The sequence below is a fragment of the Babylonia areolata genome, chromosome 10, assembly GCF_041734735.1.
Source record: "Babylonia areolata isolate BAREFJ2019XMU chromosome 10, ASM4173473v1, whole genome shotgun sequence".
In the NCBI taxonomy this organism is placed as follows: Eukaryota; Metazoa; Mollusca; class Gastropoda; order Neogastropoda; family Buccinidae; genus Babylonia; species Babylonia areolata.
The window spans coordinates 111,990-135,000 of record NC_134885.1 but is presented as its reverse complement, the minus strand read 5'-3'; the positions used below and the strand labels follow the sequence as shown (position 1 = coordinate 135,000).

General features: G+C 45.8%; 1 protein-coding gene across 4 annotated transcripts in view; it reads right to left on the bottom strand.

Moving 5' to 3' along the window:
* LOC143286674 (sodium- and chloride-dependent glycine transporter 1-like) overlaps positions 1-23,011 on the bottom strand; it is a 143,428-nt gene that overhangs the window by 64,324 nt on the left and 56,093 nt on the right. For all 4 annotated transcript variants that reach the window (XM_076594311.1, XM_076594310.1, XM_076594313.1 and 1 more), the window contains 2 exons: positions 22,430-22,589; positions 14,017-14,149 (listed from right to left, as the gene is read on the bottom strand). In XM_076594311.1, the coding sequence (XP_076450426.1) occupies positions 14,017-14,149; positions 22,430-22,589 (293 nt within the window). The remainder of the gene's footprint in view (positions 1-14,016; positions 14,150-22,429; positions 22,590-23,011) is intronic.

The following is a 23,011-nucleotide window of genomic DNA, read 5'->3' as shown; positions in this document are numbered from 1 at the left end:
TCACATTTTACACTGTGAAATACACAACCTGCAACATTTACACTCACACGTTATACTGTAAAATGCACCACCTGCAACAATACATACTGATGCTTTACACTGTGAAATACACCACCTGCTACAATTACATTCACATTTTACACTGTGAAATACACCACTTGCAACATTCACACTCACACTTTACACTGTGAAATACACCACCTGCAACATTTACACACACTTTACACTGTCAAATACACCACATGCAACATTAACATTCACACTTTACACTGTGAAATAAACCACCTGCATCATTTACACTCACACTTTACACTGTGAAATACACCACCTGCAACATTTACACACACTTTACACTGTCAAATACACCACATGCAACATTAACATTCACACTTTGTGAAATAAACCACCTGCATCATTTACACTCACACTTTACACTGTGAAATACACCACCTGCAACATTTACATTCACACTTTACACAGTGAAATACTGCAACATTTTCACTCACATTTTACACTGTGAAATACCACTTACAACAATTTCACTCACATTTTACACTGTGAACCACACTACCAGCAACATTTACATTCACACTGTGAAATACACCACCTGTAACATTTACACTCACATTTTACACTGTGAAACACTGCAAGATTCACATTCACAATGTGAAATACAATCCCAGCAACAATTACATTTACACTGTGAAATACATCATCTGCAACATTTACACTCACCATGGCTGTTTGCCACCCAAAGAATCTGGAACTCTTAGTTCGGACCAAACTTTGCCGTTCAGACAGCAGAGCACTAAAATTAACCAGTATCATTCACGCCTACCACTGCTGGCATTCCCACACGCGCGAACTCGGTTCCAGACCACAGCCTTTCAACGCTTGATTCAGCAGGCAGTGGTTGTATACTCACTGACATCTATTTTTACCTGTTTGTGCGGTGTATTGCGCTACACTGGTGATTACAATTAACATATTCAGTACCTGGATGTGTTAACTCTCTCGATACGAACGGCGAAAGGGACGGACGTTAACAGCGTTTCACCCCAATTACCATCATCAAAATATTGCAAGCGGAAGGCTCTTATGCTGAAGAGGTGAATGTTGACAGAGAATACCACAATTCTGATGACGGAGGCTAAAGGCTGGGTCATTCAGACACCCACTGGACATCCGAGGGGTCTGTGTAGAGGAGAAGAGAGGACTGGCCGTACTGAGTGAGTTAACCTTGTGACGAGGTGATCAAGAATTTATTATGTTTTCAGTTTGCTGGAATTTAGGACTGAATACTTGATGCTTGTGTTGAAAGTGACGCTCTTCAGCATGTGTGAGAAGTGAAAAAATCCTCATGTGGTGACTATATTTGCAAGTCATTTGTGATCGAAGTGCGTCACGTTTAGTTCTGCAGATTTATCTTTGATGTCTCAATTCTTTGTAGTAATCATGAATATGAAGAAGTGTAAAATCTGTTAATTTTAACAAAAATCAAAGCGCGCCATTCCTTCGAGGTCAAGGTTCACCTTGCGCGGCATGTAGGCCAAGCTGTGTGCATGGTGTGATTCATCAGTGGTGCTAGCCACAGAGCTTATACGGCAAGCAAACACATGTTGCTGAATGCAGTTGTTTCTGTGTCACCTCTGTCTACATTGCTGTTGTGGAACATCACTCCACTTCCACTTCTCTTAAAAGTAGTTTATTTTGTAGATAGCATGCATTACTTAACAGTGTGCCGTGCTCAGTTCTGTGTAACATTTCTAAATTTTGCCTCCTCTTCCTCCTCCCCCCTACCCCCTCTCTCTCTCTCGTGTGCGTGTGCGTGTGGGTGTGGGTGTGCGGGCACAGCATGGCATCACTTCAACACACAGAAAGTAGCCACATGCTCAGACTTAACTCCTTATGCAGAATATGTGTCAGCAGAACAAGAAAACCAAAAGTAAACTGCCTGTATTTCTTTGCAAAACACATGCATCAGAACTGCAACAGTTTTATGGACTCGTAATTTCTGAGGAAACACATGGCAAATTGTACTCAGATACACTGTGAAACAAATGTTACAGTCGTTTGAAGAATATCCAGAAGTCTACAGTTCCATCACAGGGTGATCTATACACAGTGACAGAGATACACTGTGTAATAAATGTTATAGTCGTTTGAAGAATATCCAGAAGTCTACAGTTCCATCACAGGGTGTTCTACACATAGTGAAAGAACAGACTGAAACCACACACAAGTGTACGGACAGTTTGACCCCACAATTGAAGAAGCTGATTGTTCTGTATGTCATGCCTTTTTGGAGAGGTCCAACCATTCAAACGTGTTAAAAAAATCCCAGAAACAGACATCTAAAAATCAGAACATTCCAGTCAGTTCTAGAGAGGTGTGTGGGGCTGATGGCAGTACAAGTGACACAGCTGAGCCCTGTGACAACACTGACAATGTTGTAGATAAGGCTTGTGCCAACACCATGACTGAAGCACATGAGAATTCTGCATTAGCAGTCCCACTGCTGTCACTGTAAATGGTAAAGTTGTCAACAGCAATGTCACTGACACAGATGAAAGTGTTTGTCACACAGACTTCATTTTTGCCAGGGACAAAGCTTGTGAAAGCAGCATTTCCAGTGCAAACAAAAATATTCAGGATAGCAGTCAGTGACACAGTTTGTGATAACAGTGTCAGCAGCAGCAGTGAGACTGAGAATGTCACTGATGTCAGTGAGAACATCTGTGATGGCAGCATAAAGGCTGTCTATGAAAGATTATGTGACAGCAGTGTCACTGAGTCAAACACACAGTTTGAGCCAGAAGCATCTTCCACACCTCATGTGAACCCTAGAGTAAGGAGGCATCTTTGTGAACAACTAGATGATCGTAGCGTACACAAAAGTGCCAGTGGTAGCAGTGTACTTGTTAAAAGTGACACAGATAAGTCTAAGGAAATTAAATAGGAAGGAAACAGAACAAGCAACTAAACAGCATTCACACACACCAGTGACAGGTCATCACAGACTGACAACTAAACAGCATTCACACACACCAGTGACACAGGTCATCACAGACTGACAACTAAACAGCATTCACACACACCAGTGAAAGACAGGTCATCACAGACTGACAACTAAACAGCATTCACACACACCAGTGACAGGTCATCACAGACTGACAACTAAACAGCATTCACACACACCAGTGACACAGGTCATCACAGACTGACAACTAAACAGCATTCACACACACCAGTGACAGGTCATCACAGACTGACAACTAAACAGCATTCACACACACCAGTGACACAGGTCATCACAGACTGACAACTAAACAGCATTCACACACACCAGTGACACAGGTCATCACAGACTGACAACTAAACAGCATTCACACACACCAGTGACACAGGTCATCACAGACTGACAACTAAACAGCATTCACACACACCAGTGAAAGACAGGTCATCACAGACTGACAACTAAACAGCATTCACACACACCAGTGACAGGTCATCACAGACTGACAACTAAACAGCATTCACACACACCAGTGACAGGTCATCACAGACTGACAACTAAACAGCATTCACACACACCAGTGACACAGGTCATCACAGACTGACAACTAAACAGCATTCACACACACCAGTGACAGGTCATCACAGACTGACAACAAAAAACAAGTACGCCCACTTGAACAGGTGCAATGATTACTGGAACTGACAAATATTGAAAAAAAAATATATGACCCTCTTTGTTCGCAAAACAATGGCAGAGTCAAGTGATAAACACTGTGGTTTGTAAAACAGGGGGTCAGCCACTTGCACTAAAAAAAAACCCCACCATACCTAGAAAACCATCAGCCATTGCCAGTACTCCAACAAGGAAAAAAAGAATGAATCAGCTGAATAGTATTCATAAAGAAACTTCAGGTTCTTCAGAGGCTGACTTGGTAAAGCAGCAAAGCACAGAGCTGTGATTCACAAAGTAAAGGAAACAGACAGAAATATTGGAAGTTGCTGGGTGTGGGAAGGGACACATTGATTCCACGCAGGCAGTGAAACTCAGAGCCACATTATCACTGAGCTGGGCAAAACTGAGGATGCTAAAGACACAGACTAGACAATTAGGATAACATTTTGAAAGTGAACAAAAAGAGAGACAAGTTCAAAAGGAGCTAATGTGTGGAGAAGTCCAAGTCAGCCAACTTAGACTTATATTTAATGATCAGGTGACAAACAGAGACACAGTGAAGGCAAGATATGTTGCACATGTGGCACACTCACCAACGTTTGTCTCCAATCTGCTGAACCAATTTGAAGAAAAGAACCAGCTGACATGGCACAATCACACCATTCCTCAACGTTTGTCTTCAATCTGCTGAACCAGTTTGAAGAAAAGAACCAGCTGACATGGCACAATCACACCATTCCTCAAGATGACATTTGGATCAAGACTGGAGGAGATCATGGAGGTGGCAGCTTCAAACTAGTTCTGTCTGTTGGAAATGCTGAACACCCAAATGCTAAAGAAAATTGCTTCCTGATTTGCGCTGTAGAAGCCAAAGACAGCAATGAGAACATCAGAAGAGTTTTAGATCCATTCCGAGAGCAGATAAGGCACACTGACTTGATGGACTGGAAAGGGAAAAAAGTGAAATTGTTTCTTTTTGGAGACTACAATTTTCTGACGAAAATGTATGGTTCTGAGGAAAATGAATGGTTCATCAGGAGCGCAGGGTTGCCATCCTTGTCTCTGGTGTGATGCCACAAAAACAGAATTTCAAATCAGTCCTGAACACTGGATGGCAGTCCCACTTAGAACTCTGAAAAGCATAAGAAGAGACCATGCCAGGTTCAGAGAATCAGGTGGAAGGAAAGAAGATGCAAAGAATTTCAGAAATGTTGTTCTTCCACCCTACCTTCACATCCTTTTAGGAATTGTGAAAAAGACCCATGACTTTTTACAAGATGAGTGCTAGGACGTGGACAAAAGGATAGCATGTGCTCTAGCTAAAGAGGAAAATCCATCATTGAAAGGCCCAAGTGTGGGATTCAGCAAAGCTGTCAGGCAGGTGAAGCGCCTCTGTGACAGACAGAAAACAAAGACCCCTTCCTTGAGAGGCCTTGAACCTTTCAAACATGAGGCACCAGTTGTGGACAGAGTAGAGCTCCTTGAGAGGCCTTCAACCTTTCAGGAAACATGAGGCACCAGTTGTAGACAGAGTAGAGCTCCTTGAGAGGCCTTGAACCTTTCAAACATGAGGCACCAGTTGTGGACAGAGTAGAGCTCCTTGAGAGGCCTTCAACCTTTCAGGAAACATGAGGCACCAGTTGTAGACAGAATAGAACTCCTTGAGAGGCCTTCAACCTTTCAGGAAACATGAGGCACCAGTTGTAGACAGAGTAGAGCTCCTTGAGAGGCCTTGAACCTTTCAAACATGAGGCACCAGTTGTGGACAGAGTAGAGCTCCTTGAGAGGCCTTCAACCTTTCAGGAAACATGAGGCACCAGTTGTGGAAAGAGTAGAGCTCCTTGAGAGGCCTTGAACCTTTCAGGAAACATGAGGCACCAGTTGTAGACAGAGTAGAGCTCCTTGAGAGGCCTTGAACCTTTCAAACATGAGGCACCAGTTGTGGACAGAGTAGAGCTCCTTGAGAGGCCTTCAACCTTTCAGGAAACATGAGGCACCAGTTGTGGAAAGAGTAGAGCTCCTTGAGAGGCCTTGAACCTTTCAGGAAACATGAGGCACCAGTTGTGGACAGAGTAGAGCTCCTTGAGAGGCCTTCAACCTTTCAGGAAACATGAGGCACCAGTTGTAGACAGAGTAGAGCTCCTTGAGAGGCCTTCAACCTTTCAGGAAACATGAGGCACCAGTTGTAGACAGAGTAGAGCTCCTTGAGAGGCCTTCAACCTTTCAGGAAACATGAGGCACCAGTTGTAGACAGAGTAGAGCTCCTTGAGAGGCCTTCAACCTTTCAGGAAACATGAGGCACCAGTTGTAGACAGAGTAGAGCTCCTTGAGAGGCCTTGAACCTTTCAGGAAACATGAGGCACCAGTTGTAGACAGAGTAGAGCTCCTTGAGAGGCCTTGAACCTTTCAGGAAACATGAGGCACCAGTTGTAGACAGAGTAGAGCTCCTTGAGAGGCCTTCAACCTTTCAGGAAACATGAGGCACCAGTTGTAGACAGAGTAGAGCTCCTTGAGAGGCCTTCAACCTTTCAAACATGAGGCACCAGTTGTGGACAGAGTAGAGCTCCTTGAGAGGCCTTCAACCTTTCAGAAACATGAGGCACCAGTTGTAGACAGAGTAGAGCTCCTTGAGAGGCCTTGAACCTTTCAGGAAACATGAGGCACCAGTTGTAGACAGAGTAGAGCTCCTTGAGAGGCCTTGAACCTTTCAGGAAACATGAGGCACCAGTTGTAGACAGAGCAGAGCTCCTTGAGAGGCCTTGAACCTTTCAGGAAACATGAGGCACCAGTTGTGGACAGAGTAGAGCTCCTTGAGAGGCCTTCAACCTTTCAGGAAACATGAGGCACCAGTTGTGGACAGAGTAGAGCTCCTTGAGAGGCCTTCAACCTTTCAGGAAACATGAGGCACCAGTTGTAGACAGAGTAGAGCTCCTTGAGAGGCCTTGAACCTTTCAGGAAACATGAGGCACCAGTTGTAGACAGAGTAGAGCTCCTTGAGAGGCCTTGAACCTTTCAGGAAACATGAGGCACCAGTTGTGGACAGAGTAGAGCTCCTTGAGAGGCCTTCAACCTTTCAGGAAACATGAGGCACCAGTTGTAGACAGAGTAGAGCTCCTTGAGAGGCCTTGAACCTTTCAGGAAACATGAGGCACCAGTTGTAGACAGAGTAGAGCTCCTTGAGAGGCCTTCAACCTTTCAGGAAACATGAGGCACCAGTTGTGGACAGAGTAGAGCTCCTTGAGAGGCCTTCAACCTTTCAGGAAACATGAGGCACCAGTTGTAGACAGAGTAGAGCTCCTTGAGAGGCCTTGAACCTTTCAGGAAACATGAGGCACCAGTTGTGGACAGAATAGAACTCCTTGAGAGGCCTTCAACCTTTCAGGAAACATGAGGCACCAGTTGTGGACAGAGTAGAGCTCCTTGAGAGGCCTTCAACCTTTCAGGAAACATGAGGCACCAGTTGTGGACAGAGTAGAGCTCCTTGAGAGGCCTTGAACCTTTCAGGAAACATGAGGCACCAGTTGTGGACAGAATAGAACTCCTTGAGAGGCCTTCAACCTTTCAGGAAACATGAGGCACCAGTTGTGGACAGAGTAGAGCTCCTTGAGAGGCCTTCAACCATTCAGGAAACATGAGGCACCAGTTGTGGACAGAGTAGAGCTCCTTGAGAGGCCTTGAATCTTTCAGGAAACATGAGGCACCAGTTGTGGACAGAGTAGAGCTCCTTGAGAGGCCTTCAACCTTTCAGGAAACATGAGGCACCAGTTGTAGACAGAGTAGAGCTCCTTGAGAGGCCTTGAATCTTTCAGGAAACATGGTGGTGGTGGTGGTGTGTCCATCGAGATCGATGATGACCATCGTTGTCATCCAGATGGGGGATGGGGGGAGGGTGGTGGTGGGGTGGGGGGGAGGATGCTCATGAATCTATCTGTGAATGCGCAGATGGCTGAATAGTCCAATCTGCGCAGGAAATGTTCGCTGACAGTTGGGGCAGACAAAGACAGGCATACCATTGTCAGGGAGCTTGTTTGCCCGTGACTTTCTGGCCTGCCTCTTCTGAACAGCTGCAGCAGTCCTGTTGGCCTCGCACAACTTGGCGCCTTTGTGCACAGCAGCGCACCACTTGTCACAGTCCACTGCAGATTCCTCCCAGGAGTCAGGGTTGATATCAAACGCTTTCAGAGAGACTTTCAGAGTATCTCTGAAGCGCTTCTTCTGACCTCCGTGTGATCTCTTCCCTTGTTGCAGCTCGCCATAGAAGAGCCTTTTGGGCAGCCGATGGTCTGGCATGCGCGCCATGTGTCCAGCCCAGCGAAGCTGAGACTGCATCAGGATGGTGAAGATGCTGGGAAGGGTGGCTTTTGCGAGCACCTCTGTGTCTGGGGTCCTGTCTTGCCACTTGATGTTCAGTAGCTTCCTGAGGCATGTTGTGTGGAAGTGGTTCAGCTTCTTGGCATGTCGTTGGTACACTGTCCAAGTTTCGCAGGTGTACAGTAGTGTGGGGAGAACTACTGCTCTGTAGACCTTTAGCTTGGTCTCAAGACTAATGCCTCTTCTGTTCCAGACATTTGCATTGAGTCTACCAAAAGTTGCGCTTGCTCTTGCAATCCTGACGTTCACTTCATCGTCGATTGTCACATTTCGTGACAGTGTGCTGCCGAGGTATGTGAACCGCTCCACTGCACTGAGTCTCTGACCGTTGACTGTGATGTTGGGCTCAACGTAGGGTTTCACTGGGGCTGGCTGGAGAACTTCAGTTTTCCTCGTGCTGATGGTAAGGCCGAAGTTCCTGCTGGCAGTGGCAAACTTGTCGACACTGAGTTGCATGTCAGCTTCAGATCCTGCGTTGAGGGCACAATCATCAGCAAACAAAAAGTCTCTGATGATGTCTGTCATGACCTTCGTTTTTGCTTGAAGCCTTCTGAGGTTAAACAGCTTGCCCTCTGTTTGATACTTTAGGCTGATTCCAACATTGCCATCTCTGAAGGCATCAGTAAGCATTGCAGAGAACATGAGGCTGAACAGCGTTGGAGCCAGGACGCAGCCTTGCTTGACACCATTTGTGACAGCAAAAGGAGCAGATGTTTCACCATTGTCCTGGACTCGAGCCTGCATGCCTTCATGGAATTGGCTGACCAAGGAAATAAATTTCCGAGGGCATCCGTACTTGGCCATGATCTTCCACAGTCCCTCTCTACTCACAGTGTCGAAGGCCTTAGTGAGGTCGACATAGGTGGAGAACAGATCAGCATTTTGCTCCTGACATTTCTCTTGCAGCTGCCTTGCAGCAAACACCATGTCGGTGGTTCCGCGCTCTTTCCGGAATCCACATTGGCTCTCAGACAAATGACCTCGGTCAAGATGTGCTGTGAGGCGGTTTAGTAGGATCCTGGCAAGTATCTTGCCTGCGATGGAGAGCAAGGAAATGCCCCGATGGTTATCACAGGCTTGCCGGTAACCCTTTCGCTTGTACAAGTGAATGATAGATGCATCTTTGAAATCCTGGGGGATCGTCTCTTCTTTCCACATGAGTGAGTACAGCTGATGGAGCTTCTCAGTCAGCACAGTGCCTCCATCCTTGTAGACCTCTGCTGGTATGGAGTCTGAGCCAGGTGCTTTGCCACTGGACAGCAGACGGATTGCTTTCTGGGTCTCAAGAGGTGTTGGCGGATCGTCCAGTGCTTCGTTGATGGGGACTTGTGGGAGACGGTCTATGGCTTCATCATTTATGTAGGAAGGGCGATTTAAGACACTGTTGAAGTGCTCAGCCCAGCGTTCGAGAATTTTCTCCTTCTCGGTGATCAAGGTATTCCCATCTGCACTGAGGAGGGGGGATGATCCTGAGGATGTGGGGCCGTAGACTTCTTTTAAGGCATCATAGAACCTCTTCATATCGTGCCTGTCAGCATATCCCTGGATCTCATCAGCTTTGTCACTCAGCCACTTATCCTGCATCTGGCGTAACTTTTGCTGAACAGTCCTGCGGATGGCATCATACGCATCCTTTTTTGATGCAGACTTTGGGTTGCTCAGGTAGGCTTGATGCAGACGGCGTTTCTCATCCAGAAGCTGCTTGATTTCATCACAGTTTTCATCAAACCAGTCTTTGTGCTTTCTGGTCATGGGTCCCAGGGTCTCTGAAGCTGTACTATAGATCAGCTCACGCAGGGTCCTCCAGTCAGACTCCACATTCTGGTTGTCCAGAGAGGCGGATTCCAGACAATCTTCCAGCAGCTCCACAAAGGACTGTTTGTTGGTGATGTTTTTCAGCTTAGCGATGTTGAGCCGTTTTGGAGCCTTCTGACCTTGGGGGCGTCTCTTGGGCTGGATTCGAATGTTCAGCTTCGAGACTACAAGGCGATGGTCTGTCCAACACTCGGCGCCGCACATGGTCTTTGTTACACGTACATCTTGCCTATCCCTTTTCCTGACGATGACATAATCGATGAGATGCCAATGCTTTGAGCGAGGGTGCATCCATGATGTCCCGTTACGGGTAGGGAGGCAGAAAACTGTGTTGGTTATCAGCAGTTCGTGCTCTGCACAGGTCTGAAGCAAAAGCAATCCATTTGGGTTGCAGTGGCCCACACCGTGCTTTCCAATCACTCCATCCCAGGAGATGTAGTCAGAGCCAACTCTAGCATTGAAGTCCCCAAGAATGATGAGCTTATCTGCTTTAGGGATAGCAGCAATGACAGAGTGAAGGTCCTCGTAGAACTTCGCCTTCACTTCATCCGGGTTGGTCATGATTGGGGCGTAGGCACTGACAATGGTGAGGTGCTTCTGGCCAGATGCCAGTGGGAGTTTCATGGTCATAAGCCTATCGTTGACTCCCTTTGGGATTCCAGCTAGCTTGCTGACAAGTGCTGTTTTTACTGCAAAACCAACGCCAGCCTCACGTCGCTCTTCGCTTCCTCGTCCACTCCAGAAGAAGGTGTAACCAGATCCCTGTTCACAGAGCTCGCCTTCGCCTGCAAGCCGAGTCTCACTCAAGGCTGCGATGTCAATGTTGTATCTGGCGAGTTCGGATGCAACTAGTGCCGTTCTCCTTTGGGGTCTGTCCGCGTTGTCTCTGTCCAGGAGAGTCCTTATGTTCCAAGCACCAATGGTGAGAGGAACGATCCTTGTTTTTTTCTTTTCTTTCTTGTTTTGACCGCTGATGTAGGGTCCCCGCCAGCCGCGGTATGCTGGCCAGGGTGATATGGAGCAGGCAATTTTTAGGGCACCTTTTCTAGCCCCTTCCTCATGCCAGGGAGGTGAGCAGTGCATTCCTAAAGAGGGCTGCTCAGACGCTCAGGCGGCTGCCGAGCTCCATCGCTGCTCCTGTCGACGAAGAACGACCCTATGGCCTGAGCCGCCTGCGTGCAGGTCTGTGGCTGCGACTGCCAGTGTACCCACACCTGTCGTTTCGTCGCTCGCCTGTCGCCACAGGACTTGGGGGTGATGAAATGGTGAAGGATGAAAGGTCATTTTGGATGACTGATGACTTGCGCGATGAGTTTGTTTAAAGTGAAGAGGAGTTGCGCAACGTCGACCTTACTCTCTCGTCCGGGTCCACCAATTTCCAGTGGCAAGACTAAGTCGAGATGACTGGAGGATGAGCACGGATGCAGTGGATGACCAAGATATCCTTTCGGTGTCTCATCTTGCTCTCTGCACTCCACAGTGCATTGCTGTAACCGCCTTCCTCTCCGTTGAACCGATAGGTTTCTTCCGCAGATTCTGCCGGATCCAGACTTCGCATGCATGGGTAGACACACCCCGGGGGCCAACTGCGTGTGGCATGCACACAGCATGGTGGAGCTAGATGGCCGTCGGTGGCTCTCCTGAGCCAACGCCCTTTTATGGATCTCCATAAGGGTGTCTAGCCACCCACCTCACCAGTCCCGGAAGGGAGCGGTGGGAGTGCCGGTTTAGTCACCAGCAACCCGACCCTGAACAGGTTGTACTGGATTACAGGTTACCAGTAGCAGATCTAATGACCTGACCTGACCACATGAAGCACCAGTTGTAGACAGAGTAGAGCTCCTTGAGAGGCCTTCAACCTTTCAGGAAACATGAAGCACCAGTTGTAGACAGAGCAGAGCAGGTGCTGAACAAATACAGCATTGTCAGACAGACCTACTTCAGTGGCACATTTGCTGGCAACCACTGCAGTAAATATTTGCAACCAATGGTACTCAGTGATATTTGTGAGAGTAGAGAAAGGGCAGCATATGAACTGACTGATGATCATGAAGTTCACCAAGTTGCCACTGCAATCCGAAGGAAATACCTCATGCTGAATCAGCAGTTTTCCATGGTGCATCAACTTGTATCATCAAAAAAGCCGATCGGCAGAAATGAACTTGGTGTGACTGAAGAGGCCATCAAAAGATACATGAGTGTGTTCAGGACATACTTGAGTCATTGCACAAATATCACCCCAAAACAGCACATTGTTGAAGAGCATTGTGTGGAGTGGATAAGGAAGTGGGGGTTTGGATTAGCCTTACACGGAGAGCAGGAGCAGCAGGAATGCAGGCCAGTGTCAACCAGCTGAAGTGCAGGTGGCCATGAAAGAGGACAAAGAGAGACTGAAACAAGTGACGACAGAACAGTGGACACTGACATCCCCCAGACTGCATGACACACCCCAAAAGAAGAGAAAAGAGAAAGAGTGATTGAACAGATTGTCATCAACTGAAAATAATCACTTGACTTTCTTAGTCCACTGAACACTGTGTCAAGGCAAGGCAAAATGAGATTTATTCAGCGTACAAGAGTAAGCTTATACACCTGTTCTTCCACCTTGCCCCCAGAAAACATGACTACCAAACATTACAAGCAACTCTGTGTGTGTATGTGTGTGCATGTGTGTGCGCGTGTGTGCGTGTGTGTGTGCACGTGCGCATGCACGTGCGTGTGTGTTGCAGTTGTTTTTCCACCTTCACACAAGTTGACAGTGCTCCCTGCTCCACTCTCTCCTTGTCTCTTTTTTCATTGTCTCTCAGAATTGTGTTATTTTGTCTATTAGTCCTTAAGTGAATGTGTGTGTGGGTGTGTGTGTGTGGGTGTGTGTAGTTCATCTCATTGTTTGCTTTTTCCTGATGTTGTACTCTATATATGGAAATTGTTTATATCAATATATGTATGTGAGACGTGCATGGAACACACTTGTTTGGGTTGTTTTTTGTTTGCTTGTTTTATAATACTTTTCTATCAGTAGATAACTTCTTCCATTACTCAAGTGCTCAATGTGAAGAGGAAGTGGATTTATACCATTCATTGATCTCTTACTTCTCTGCCTGTTTTACAAAACAACGTTTTGTGTGTTTTATGTTTCATTTTCAATAGCTCCCTTCTCACAGTTGAATTGTAGCCAGTTTCCATCATTGGTGTGTGTGGGCAGTGTAACATTATTCCTTCATTGGTGTGTGTGGGCAGTATAACATTATTCCATCACTGGTGTGTGTGGACAGTGTAACATTATTCCATCATTGGTGTGTGTGGGCAGTATAACATTATTCCATCATTGGTGTGTGTGGGCAGTATAACATTATTCCACCGTTCGTGTGTGTGGGCAGTATAACATTATTCCATCACTGGTGTGTGTGGGCAGTATAACATTATTCCACCGTTCGTGTGTGTGGGCAGTATAACATTATTCCATCATTGGTGTGTGTGGGCAGTATAACATTATTCCATCATTGGTGTGTGAGGGCAGTGTAACATTATTAGGTAGCAGTTGTGCACAAGTTCCTGCTGCCTCTACATCCAGCCCACTCTGAAACCGGCGATATCATGGCCTCAGTCTTCACGTGTGTGTGAAAGACAAGAGGCCGGCTTGGTATTACCGTCGGCGCTTGTGCGGTGTTCCACTTGGGTTTTTCATGTTACTATTTTTAGCAGAGAAAACTGGCCCAACTAAGAGCTTTCGGGCCAACAGCCATGTCACAGTTACCTTGCCAACAGACTTGATCTGACACAATGAATCATTCCCATAAACCCCAACAGTTACCTTGCCAACAGACTTGATCTCCCCAAAACCACAACAGTTACCTTGCCAACAGACTTGATCTCCCCCAAAACCCCAACAGTTACCTTGCCAACAGACTTGATTTCCCCAAAACCCAACAGTTACCTTGCCAACAGACTTGATCTCCCCAAAACCCAACAGTTACCTTGCCAACAGACTTGATTTCCCCAAAACCACAACAGTTACCTTGCCAACAGACTTATCTCCCCAAAACCCAACAGTTACCTTGCCAACAGACTTGATTTCCCCAAAACCACAACAGTTACCTTGCCAACAGACTTGATCTCCCCAAAACCACAACAGTTACCTTGCCAACAGACTTGACCCCTTTGCTCAGTGCCAGGAAGGTGAGTGACCATGACAACAAGAGGCACAGTGCCACCTGCCACTGCACGGTGCCAATGTCCTGAATCCCTTTGCTCATCCCCAACAGTTCCTTCCTGAAAAACAAACAGGATTCCTCAATCCCATCTCAATCCCCTGAAAAACAAACAGGATTCCTCAATCCCCTGAAAAACAAACAGGATTCCTCAAACCCCTGAAAAACAAACAGGATTCCTCAATCCCCTGAAAAACAAACAGGATTCCTCAAACCCCCTGCTCATCCCAACAGCTCCTCCCTGAAAAACAAACAGGGTATCAATTCACCCAATCAGTTTATATAGTTCCACCATGAAAAACAAACAGGGTATCAATTCACTCAATCAGTTTATATAGTTCCACCATGAAAAACAAACAGGGTATCAATTCACTCAATCAGTTTATATAGTTCCACCATGAAAAAAAGCAACGACAAAAACCAGGACACTACCAATGTGCTCATAGAGTAACATGCAGATGAATACTTGATCAGTGCACATCACGAAAAGCACAAAATCAATCCATATATTGATCAGTGAACATCTTGAAAAACACAAAATCAATTCATGTATTTTGATCAGTGATGGAATCTCCCGTCGGACCGACGGATGAGTAGGCAGGCAGGCTTATCTGTCAGTGTGTGTCATCATGTGGGAGAAGAGGCCGATTCTGGATGCGCAGCACTTCCCACAGGTGTTGCAAGGGAAAACGTCTCCTGCTTCCTTTGCTCACACTTCTCCTGCTTCCTTTGCTCACACTTCTCCTTAATGGCCAGAGTTCTCTTGTTTTCAAACGTCTTTATGCCACTAGAGCACAGCATCCTCCAGTGAGAGCGGTCAAGGGCATCAGTTTCCCAGGAAGTGATGTCTATGTCACAGGCTCTGAGGTTTGTCTTCAAGGTGTCCTTGAAGTGCTTGCAGGGTCTTACAAGTTCATGGTGGCCTTCCTCCAGCTGGCCATACAAAAGCATCTTCAGGATCCTGCTGTCTGTCATGCTGACAATGTGTCCTGTCCAGCGTACCTGGCACTGGATCAGCAGGCTTTCGATGCTGGGCAGGCCGCTCCTCTCAAGGACCTGGAGGTTGGAGACTCTGTCTTGCCACTTTATGCCAAGGATCTTTAGTAGGCATCTCTGGTGAAACTGATCAAGTTGTTGAATGCGATGACAATATTTCGTCCATGTTTCACAGCAGTACAACAAGGTGGTCAGCACAACAGCTCTGTAGGTTTTGATTTTGGTGCTGAGCCTGATGCCTTTGTTGTTCCATAGCCTGTTGTTGAGTCTGCCAAAGGCGGAGCTGGCCTTGGCAATGCGCAGCGTCACTTCTGCATCAAGGGCTCCGTTGCTGCATAGTATGCTGCCCAGGTAGTAAAACTTGACTGACTTCATCTCTGTGTCATCAATCTTGATTGCAGGTGGGGGGGGGGGGGCACTGGCGTTCTGTGAGCTAGCTGGTTGGTACATGGACTCGGTCTTGCTGAGGCTGATGGTGAGTCCAAAGTGCCCGCAGGAGGTTGAGAACCTGTCCATAATGAACTGCATGTCCTCATGGGTGTGTGCAGCACAGCGCAGTCATCAGCGATGAGGAACTCTCAACAGTGCCTCAAACACCCTGGACCTGGCATGGAGTCGTCACAAGTTGAAAAGTTTGCCATCTTTATTTATTTATTTATTTATTAAGACTTCTGTGCGAAACTGAATGTAGATGCCCCGGTCACAGTGATGTAGAGGAGAGAGATTCCAAGGTGGTTATCCCAGGATGTTTTGTCTCCCTTCCATTTGTAAATGTGGACAATTGAAGCATCCTTGAAATCCTAGAGGACCTCCCCTCTCTCCCAGACCGACTGGAACAGGGCAGTCAGCTTGTCTGTCAGCACCTCGCCTCCATACTTGTAGATGTCGGCCTGGATTCCATCCGCTCCTGGTGCTTTTCCTGACGTTGTCAGCTTCAAGGCCTTCCGGGTCTCAGCCTTGGTGGGAGGGGCAGCTAGCGAGTCATTGACTGGTAGCTGTGGGAGGGCTGCAGTTACCTCGTCAGATACGGACGTGTCCATGTTGAGGAGGGTGTTGGAGTGCTCTGCCCAGTGGGCAAGGATGTCTTTCTTGTCTGTCAGGAGGGTGGTCTGGTCCAAGGCTCGGACAGGGGTTGATCCTGTGACTCTCGACCCATACACAGCTCTTAGACCATCATGGAAGGTCTTCATGTCGTGAGCATCAGCAGCGGACTGAAGCTCTTCGGACTTTCACTCCCACCAGGTGTTCTTCATTTCACGCAGCTTGTTGTCACGAGTTGCTTGGTTTGCAAGTACTGGTTAGTCTTTTTTCTTTTCTTTTTTTTTCTTTTTTTTTGCTGCCCCATCATCTGCACCATTTCAGTGGCATTACTCCCACACCGCTCATTTAGATTCCCCCATGCACGGCCACACCCGGGTTCGTCTGTCACAGTTCCAGCATTGGCAGTCCGCAGGGAACCATCAATGTTAGGTCGCTAGGAGGCCACACACCAGAAGAGACCCTGCACTGCTGCTGAGTCACTTCGGTGGTGTTCAGTGGCACCTGTTCTGATTCAACGTACTTAGGACACCACCTACTAAGCCCCCTACTAACGACAATGGCTTAGTTGCGGAGCCAAGTACTGGTTATTCTTTCTCTGGCAGTCTTTATCAGAAATGTGATCCTGATGCCGTATATGGAGTGTGTTCAGGAGCTTGGAGATTCCAGAGTTGTTCTCGTCAAACCAGTCTTTGTGACTCCTCTGTAAAAAGCCGAGTGTGTCAACTGCTGCTGTGTACACAGCATCTCTAAAGGTGCTCCAAACCTCTTCTACATCAGTAGATGCAGGAATTTCTTGGAGAGCTGCTTGGATTTCCTTGCGTGCAAGTCTGATGTTCATCTTGCTGCGTACCAAGCGATGGTCTGACCAACAGACTGCTCCTCTCATGCAGCGTGTAACGGAAACATCTCTGTCCCTCTGCCAGACAATCACATAGTCCAACATGTGCCATTGCTTGGAGCAGGGGTGCATCCATGTGTTCTTGTACTTGTCCGCTTGTTGGAAGAGGGTGTTGGTGATGGTCAGTCCATGCTGTATGCAGAGCGAGAGCAAAAGCAGTCCGTTGGAGTTGCACTTGCCAATGCCATGCTGTCCTAGGACTTTTGGCCATGAGAAGAAGTCTACGCCGACGCGGGCATTAAAATCCCCAAGGATGATAAGCCTGTCCTTTCTGTCTACCACTCAAATGGTGCGGCTGAGCTCCTCGTAGAAGGCTTCTTTGATGTCATCAGGGTTGGTCATCGTCAGGGCATAGCAGCTGATGACTGTGGTGAAGCGATCCTCGGACAGCTTCAGACGCAGGGTCATCAGCCTATCGTTTATCCCACGTGGAAGGCTGTCAAGCTGTTGTGCAAATTTGGTTTGTATGGCAAAGCCCACGCCTGAGGTTCTTGGGGTGCCTTCTGGCTTCCCAATGCAGTAGAAAGTGCAGCCCCCTCCAACTTCCTCCAGTTGGGTTTCACCGGCAAACCTTGTTTCGCTCAGGGCTGCTGTGTCCACCTGGTAGCAATCAAGCATTCTAGCAATGAGCGCTGTGCACCTTTCTGGTCTGTCATCTCTGTCTAAAAGGGTGCGAACATTCCAGGCACCCAGAGTCAGGGCATGACTCCTGGTTCTTTTCTTCTGTTGTTTTCAACCGTTTTTGTTGGATGTCCAAGTAGGTGCGGTTTCCTACTAGGTACTAGGTGAGGCAGGCTTTGTTTAGGGATCCTTTTATCTTCCCTTCCCCATGTGGGGAGAGCAGTGCTGTCCCTAAAAAGGGCTGCTCTGACACTGTGGGAGGATACGGGCACCGCATCTGCCCCAGTCTACGGCAACAACCATCACCCCACAGCCGATAGCGTGCAGAGTCGTGACTAGGAACTGCCAGCAGCATCCTCTGCCTGTCCCCATTGCACATTACATAAAGCACAAAATCAATCCATGTATTTTGATCAGTGAACATCAATCATGTAAAGCACAAAATCAATCCATATATTGATCAGTGCACATCATGTAAAGCACAAAATCAATCCATATATTGATCATTAAACATCGTATAAAGCACAAAATCAATCCATGTATTCTGATCAGTGAACATCATGTAAAACACAAAATCAATGCATATATTTGAAATCTGTTTTTGGTCAAGATAAGAAAAGCAACATTTAAAAACCTCAATTTGAATCGTATCTGAAATAATACCACATGACCATGAAACCAATCAAAAAATTGAACAGAAATCAATGAATCTAAAGTATCTGAAATAATACCACATGACCATGAAACCAAACAAAAAACTGAATGGAAATCAATGAATCTAAAGTATCTGAAATAATACCACATGACCATGAAACCAAACAAAAAACTGAATGGAAATCAATGAATCTAAAGTATCTGAAACAGTATCAACAGAACATAGACTGAATAAAAAAGAAGTGTGTTTTTGAGGTTAACTCTTCTTTGGATTTCTCAGATTCTTTGGACTACTGTGGTGTGGTGTGCTCTTTGTGGCGTTGATGGACAGACATGAACAGACAACTAATTCATGAAGTGAACATTGTTAAATGTACTGAGAAAACCTAATGTGTAACAAATTCTAAAAGAATCATTTAACGTCCTTATTTGTTGTGTGATGTGATTCAGGAGTGAGAGGGCTGTGTAGGAACATGACCCACTGTGAATAACTGAATTTAACTAGAATAAGTCCATCATTCTTTACAGAATTGAAAAACATATGTTCAAATACAATCAGCCAAATTAACAAATTACAAAACAACCCAAATCTTTGCTTCAAGAATAAAAAAGCAAAACAACATAATCTGAAAATAAATCATTGAAAAATAAACAAACTGAGCAAACTATATAAGTAAACAGAAATAGGAATGGACCAGATGCAGGCTTGATCCTCAGGAAAGTGGAGTTTACTCAGCACATGGTCAACTCTTGCCCTGAGCTGAGTGCTTCACATATGTGTCTTTGGCGGTGTTGCTCAAATTTCCTGAACAACACTGCAAGTGTTTGTATTTCACAGTAATGGTTAAAAATTACTGTCGCCCATATTATTGCACCATGTCCAAACAAAGACAGTGACCCAGACAGCACTGTGTACAATGTCAAACAAAGACAGTGACCCAGACAGTACAATGTCAACCAACAGACAAAGACAGTACTATGTACAATGTCAACCAACAGACAAAGACAGTGACCCAGACAGTACTATGTACAATGTCAACCAACAGACAAAGACAGTGACCCAGACAGCATTGTGTACAATGTCAACCAACAGACAAAGACAGTGACCCAGACAGTACTGTGTACAATGTCAACCAACAGACAAAGACAGTGACCCAGACAGTACTGTGTACAATGTCAAACAAAGACAGTGACCCAGACAACACTATGTTCAATGTCAACCAACAGACAAAGACAGTGACCCAGACAGTACTATGTACAATGTCAACCAACAGACAAAGACAGTGACCCAGACAGTACTGTGTACAATGTCAACCAACAGACAAAGACAGTGACCCAGACAGCACTGTGTACAATGTCAACCAACAAAGACAGTGACCCAGACAGTACTGTGTACAATGTCAACCAACAGACAAAGACAGTGACCCAGACAGTACTGTGTACAATGTCAACCAAGAGACAGTACTATGTACAATGTCAACCAACAGACAAAGACAGTGACCCAGACAGTACTGTGTACAATGTCAACCAACAGACAAAGACAGTGACCCAGACAGTACTGTGTACAATGTCAAACAAAGACAGTGACCCAGACAACACTATGTTCAATGTCAACCAACAGACAAAGACAGTGACCCAGACAGTACTATGTACAATGTCAACCAACAGACAAAGACAGTGACCCAGACAGTACTGTGTACAATGTCAACCAACAGACAAAGACAGTGACCCAGACAGCACTGTGTACAATGTCAACCAACAAAGACAGTGACCCAGACAGTACTGTGTACAATGTCAACCAACAGACAAAGACAGTGACCCAGACAGTACTGTGTACAATGTCAACCAAGAGACAGTACTATGTACAATGTCAACCAACAAAGACAGTGACCCAGACAGTACTATGTACAATGTCAACCAACAGACAAAGACAGTGACCCAGACAGTACTGTGTACAATGTCAACCAACAGACAAAGACAGTGACCCAGACAGTACTGTGTACAATGTCAACCAACAAAGACAGTGACCCAGACAGTACTGTGTACAATGTCAACCAACAGACAAAGACAGTGACCCAGACAGTACTATGTACAATGTCAACCAACAGACAAAGACAGTGACCCAGACAGTACTGTGTACAATGTCAACCAACAGACAGTACTGTGTACAATGTCAACCAACAGACAAAGACAGTGACCCAGACAGTACTGTGTACAATGTCAACCAAGAGACAGTACTATGTACAATGTCAACCAACAAAGACAGTGACCCAGACAGTACTATGTACAATGTCAACCAACAGACAAAGACAGTGACCCAGACAGTACTGTGTACAATGTCAACCAACAGACAAAGACAGTGACCCAGACAGTACAATGTCAACCAACAGACAAAGACAGTACTATGTACAATGTCAACCAACAGACAAAGACAGTGACCCAGACAGTACTGTGTACAATGTCAACCAACAGACAAAGACAGTGACCCAGACAGTACTATGTACAATGTCAACCAACAGACAAAGACAGTGACCCAGACAGTACAATGTCAACCAACAGACAAAGACAGTATTATGTACAATGTCAACCAACAGACAAAGACAGTGACCCAGACAGTATTATGTACAATGTCAACCAACAGACAAAGACAGTGACCCAGACAGTACTATGTACAATGTCAACCAACAGACAAAGACAGTGACCCAGACAGCACTGTGTACAATGTCAAACAAAGACAGTGACCCAGACAGTACTATGTACAATGTCAACCAACAGACAAAGACAGTGACCCAGACAGTATTATGTACAATGTCAACCAACAGACAAAGACAGTGACCCAGACAGTACTATGTACAATGTCAACCAACAGACAAAGACAGTGACCCAGACAGTACTGTGTACAATGTCAACCAACAGACAAAGACAGTGACCCAGACAGTACTGTGTACAATGTCAACAAACAAAGACAGTGACCCAGACAGTACTATGTACAATGTCAACCAACAGACAAAGACAGTGACCCAGACAGTACTGTGTACAATGTCAACCAACAGACAAAGACAGTGACCCAGACAGTACTGTGTACAATGTCAACCAAGAGACAGTACTGTGTACAATGTCAACCAACAAAGACAGTGACCCAGACAGCATTGTGTACAATGTCAACAAACAAAGACAGTGACCCAGACAGTACTATGTACAATGTCAACCAACAGACAAAGACAGTGACCCAGACAGTACTATGTACAATGTCAACCAAGAGACAGTACTATGTACAATGTCAACCAACAAAGACAGTGACCCAGACAGTACTGTGTACAATGTCAACAAACAAAGACAGTGACCCAGACAGTACTATGTACAATGTCAACCAACAGACAAAGACAGTGACCCAGACAGTATTATGTACAATGTCAACCAAGAGACAGTACTATGTACAATGTCAACCAACAGACAAAGACAGTGACCCAGACAGTACTATGTACAATGTCAACCAACAAAGACAGTGACCCAGACAGTACTATGTACAATGTCAACCAACAAAGACAGTGACCCAGACAGTATTATGTACAATGTCAACCAACAAAGACAGTGACCCAGACAGTACTGTGTACAATGTCAACCAACAGACAAAGACAGTGACCCAGACAGTACTATGTACAATGTCAACCAACAAAGACAGTGACCCAGACAGTACTGTGTACAATGTCAACCAACAGACAAAGACAGTGACCCAGACAGTACTGTGTACAATGTCAACAAACAAAGACAGTGACCCAGACAGTACTATGTACAATGTCAACCAACAGACAAAGACAGTGACCCAGACAGTACTATGTTCAATGTCAACCAACAGACAAAGACAGTGACCCAGACAGCATTGTGTACAATGTCAACCAAGAGACAAAGACAGTGACCCAGACAGTACTGTGTACAATGTCAACCAACAGACAAAGACAGTGACCCAGACAGTACTGTGTACAATGTCAACCAAGAGACAGTACTATGTACAATGTCAACCAACAGACAAAGACAGTGACCCAGACAGTACTGTGTACAATGTCAACCAAGAGACAGTACTATGTACAATGTCAACCAACAGACAAAGACAGTGACCCAGACAACACCTACTCGAAGAAGTCCTGTGCAGGTGGGGAGCGGATGCTCTTGTTGGTGGCCAGGTGAGTGATGTTGAAGTCCTCAGCCTGGGTGGCATTGTAACAGGTGTTCTCATAGTACACAGACCCGTTCACGGCTTTACACTCATCAGCTTCCAGGTAGGAATAGCATTCTGGAAGGTGTGAACATAACTTGGAGCACTCTGAATGATGTATACATAACTTATAGCACTCTGAAAGATGTTTACATAACTTATTCCTGTAAAAAATCTATTCCATAATATCTTGGAACCATAAAAAAAACATAAATCTATCCTTTCCTGGAATGCATATACATCACTATTTGACAGAAAAACACTGTTGCTTCCCAACCTCTAACAAAGTATGATGAATTCTTCCTGTCCTGAAATGCAGTTTTAGATTTACGCATGCGCATGAATGACTGGTGCGAAAGTGCTTTGATTTGTCTCTGCACAAGATTCAGCGCTATATAAATACCATTATTATTATTATTATTATCATTATTATTTATATCATCACTCTTTACCAAGAAAACTGTCACTAAGTAATAATTCTACTGATCCAACTGTCTTCC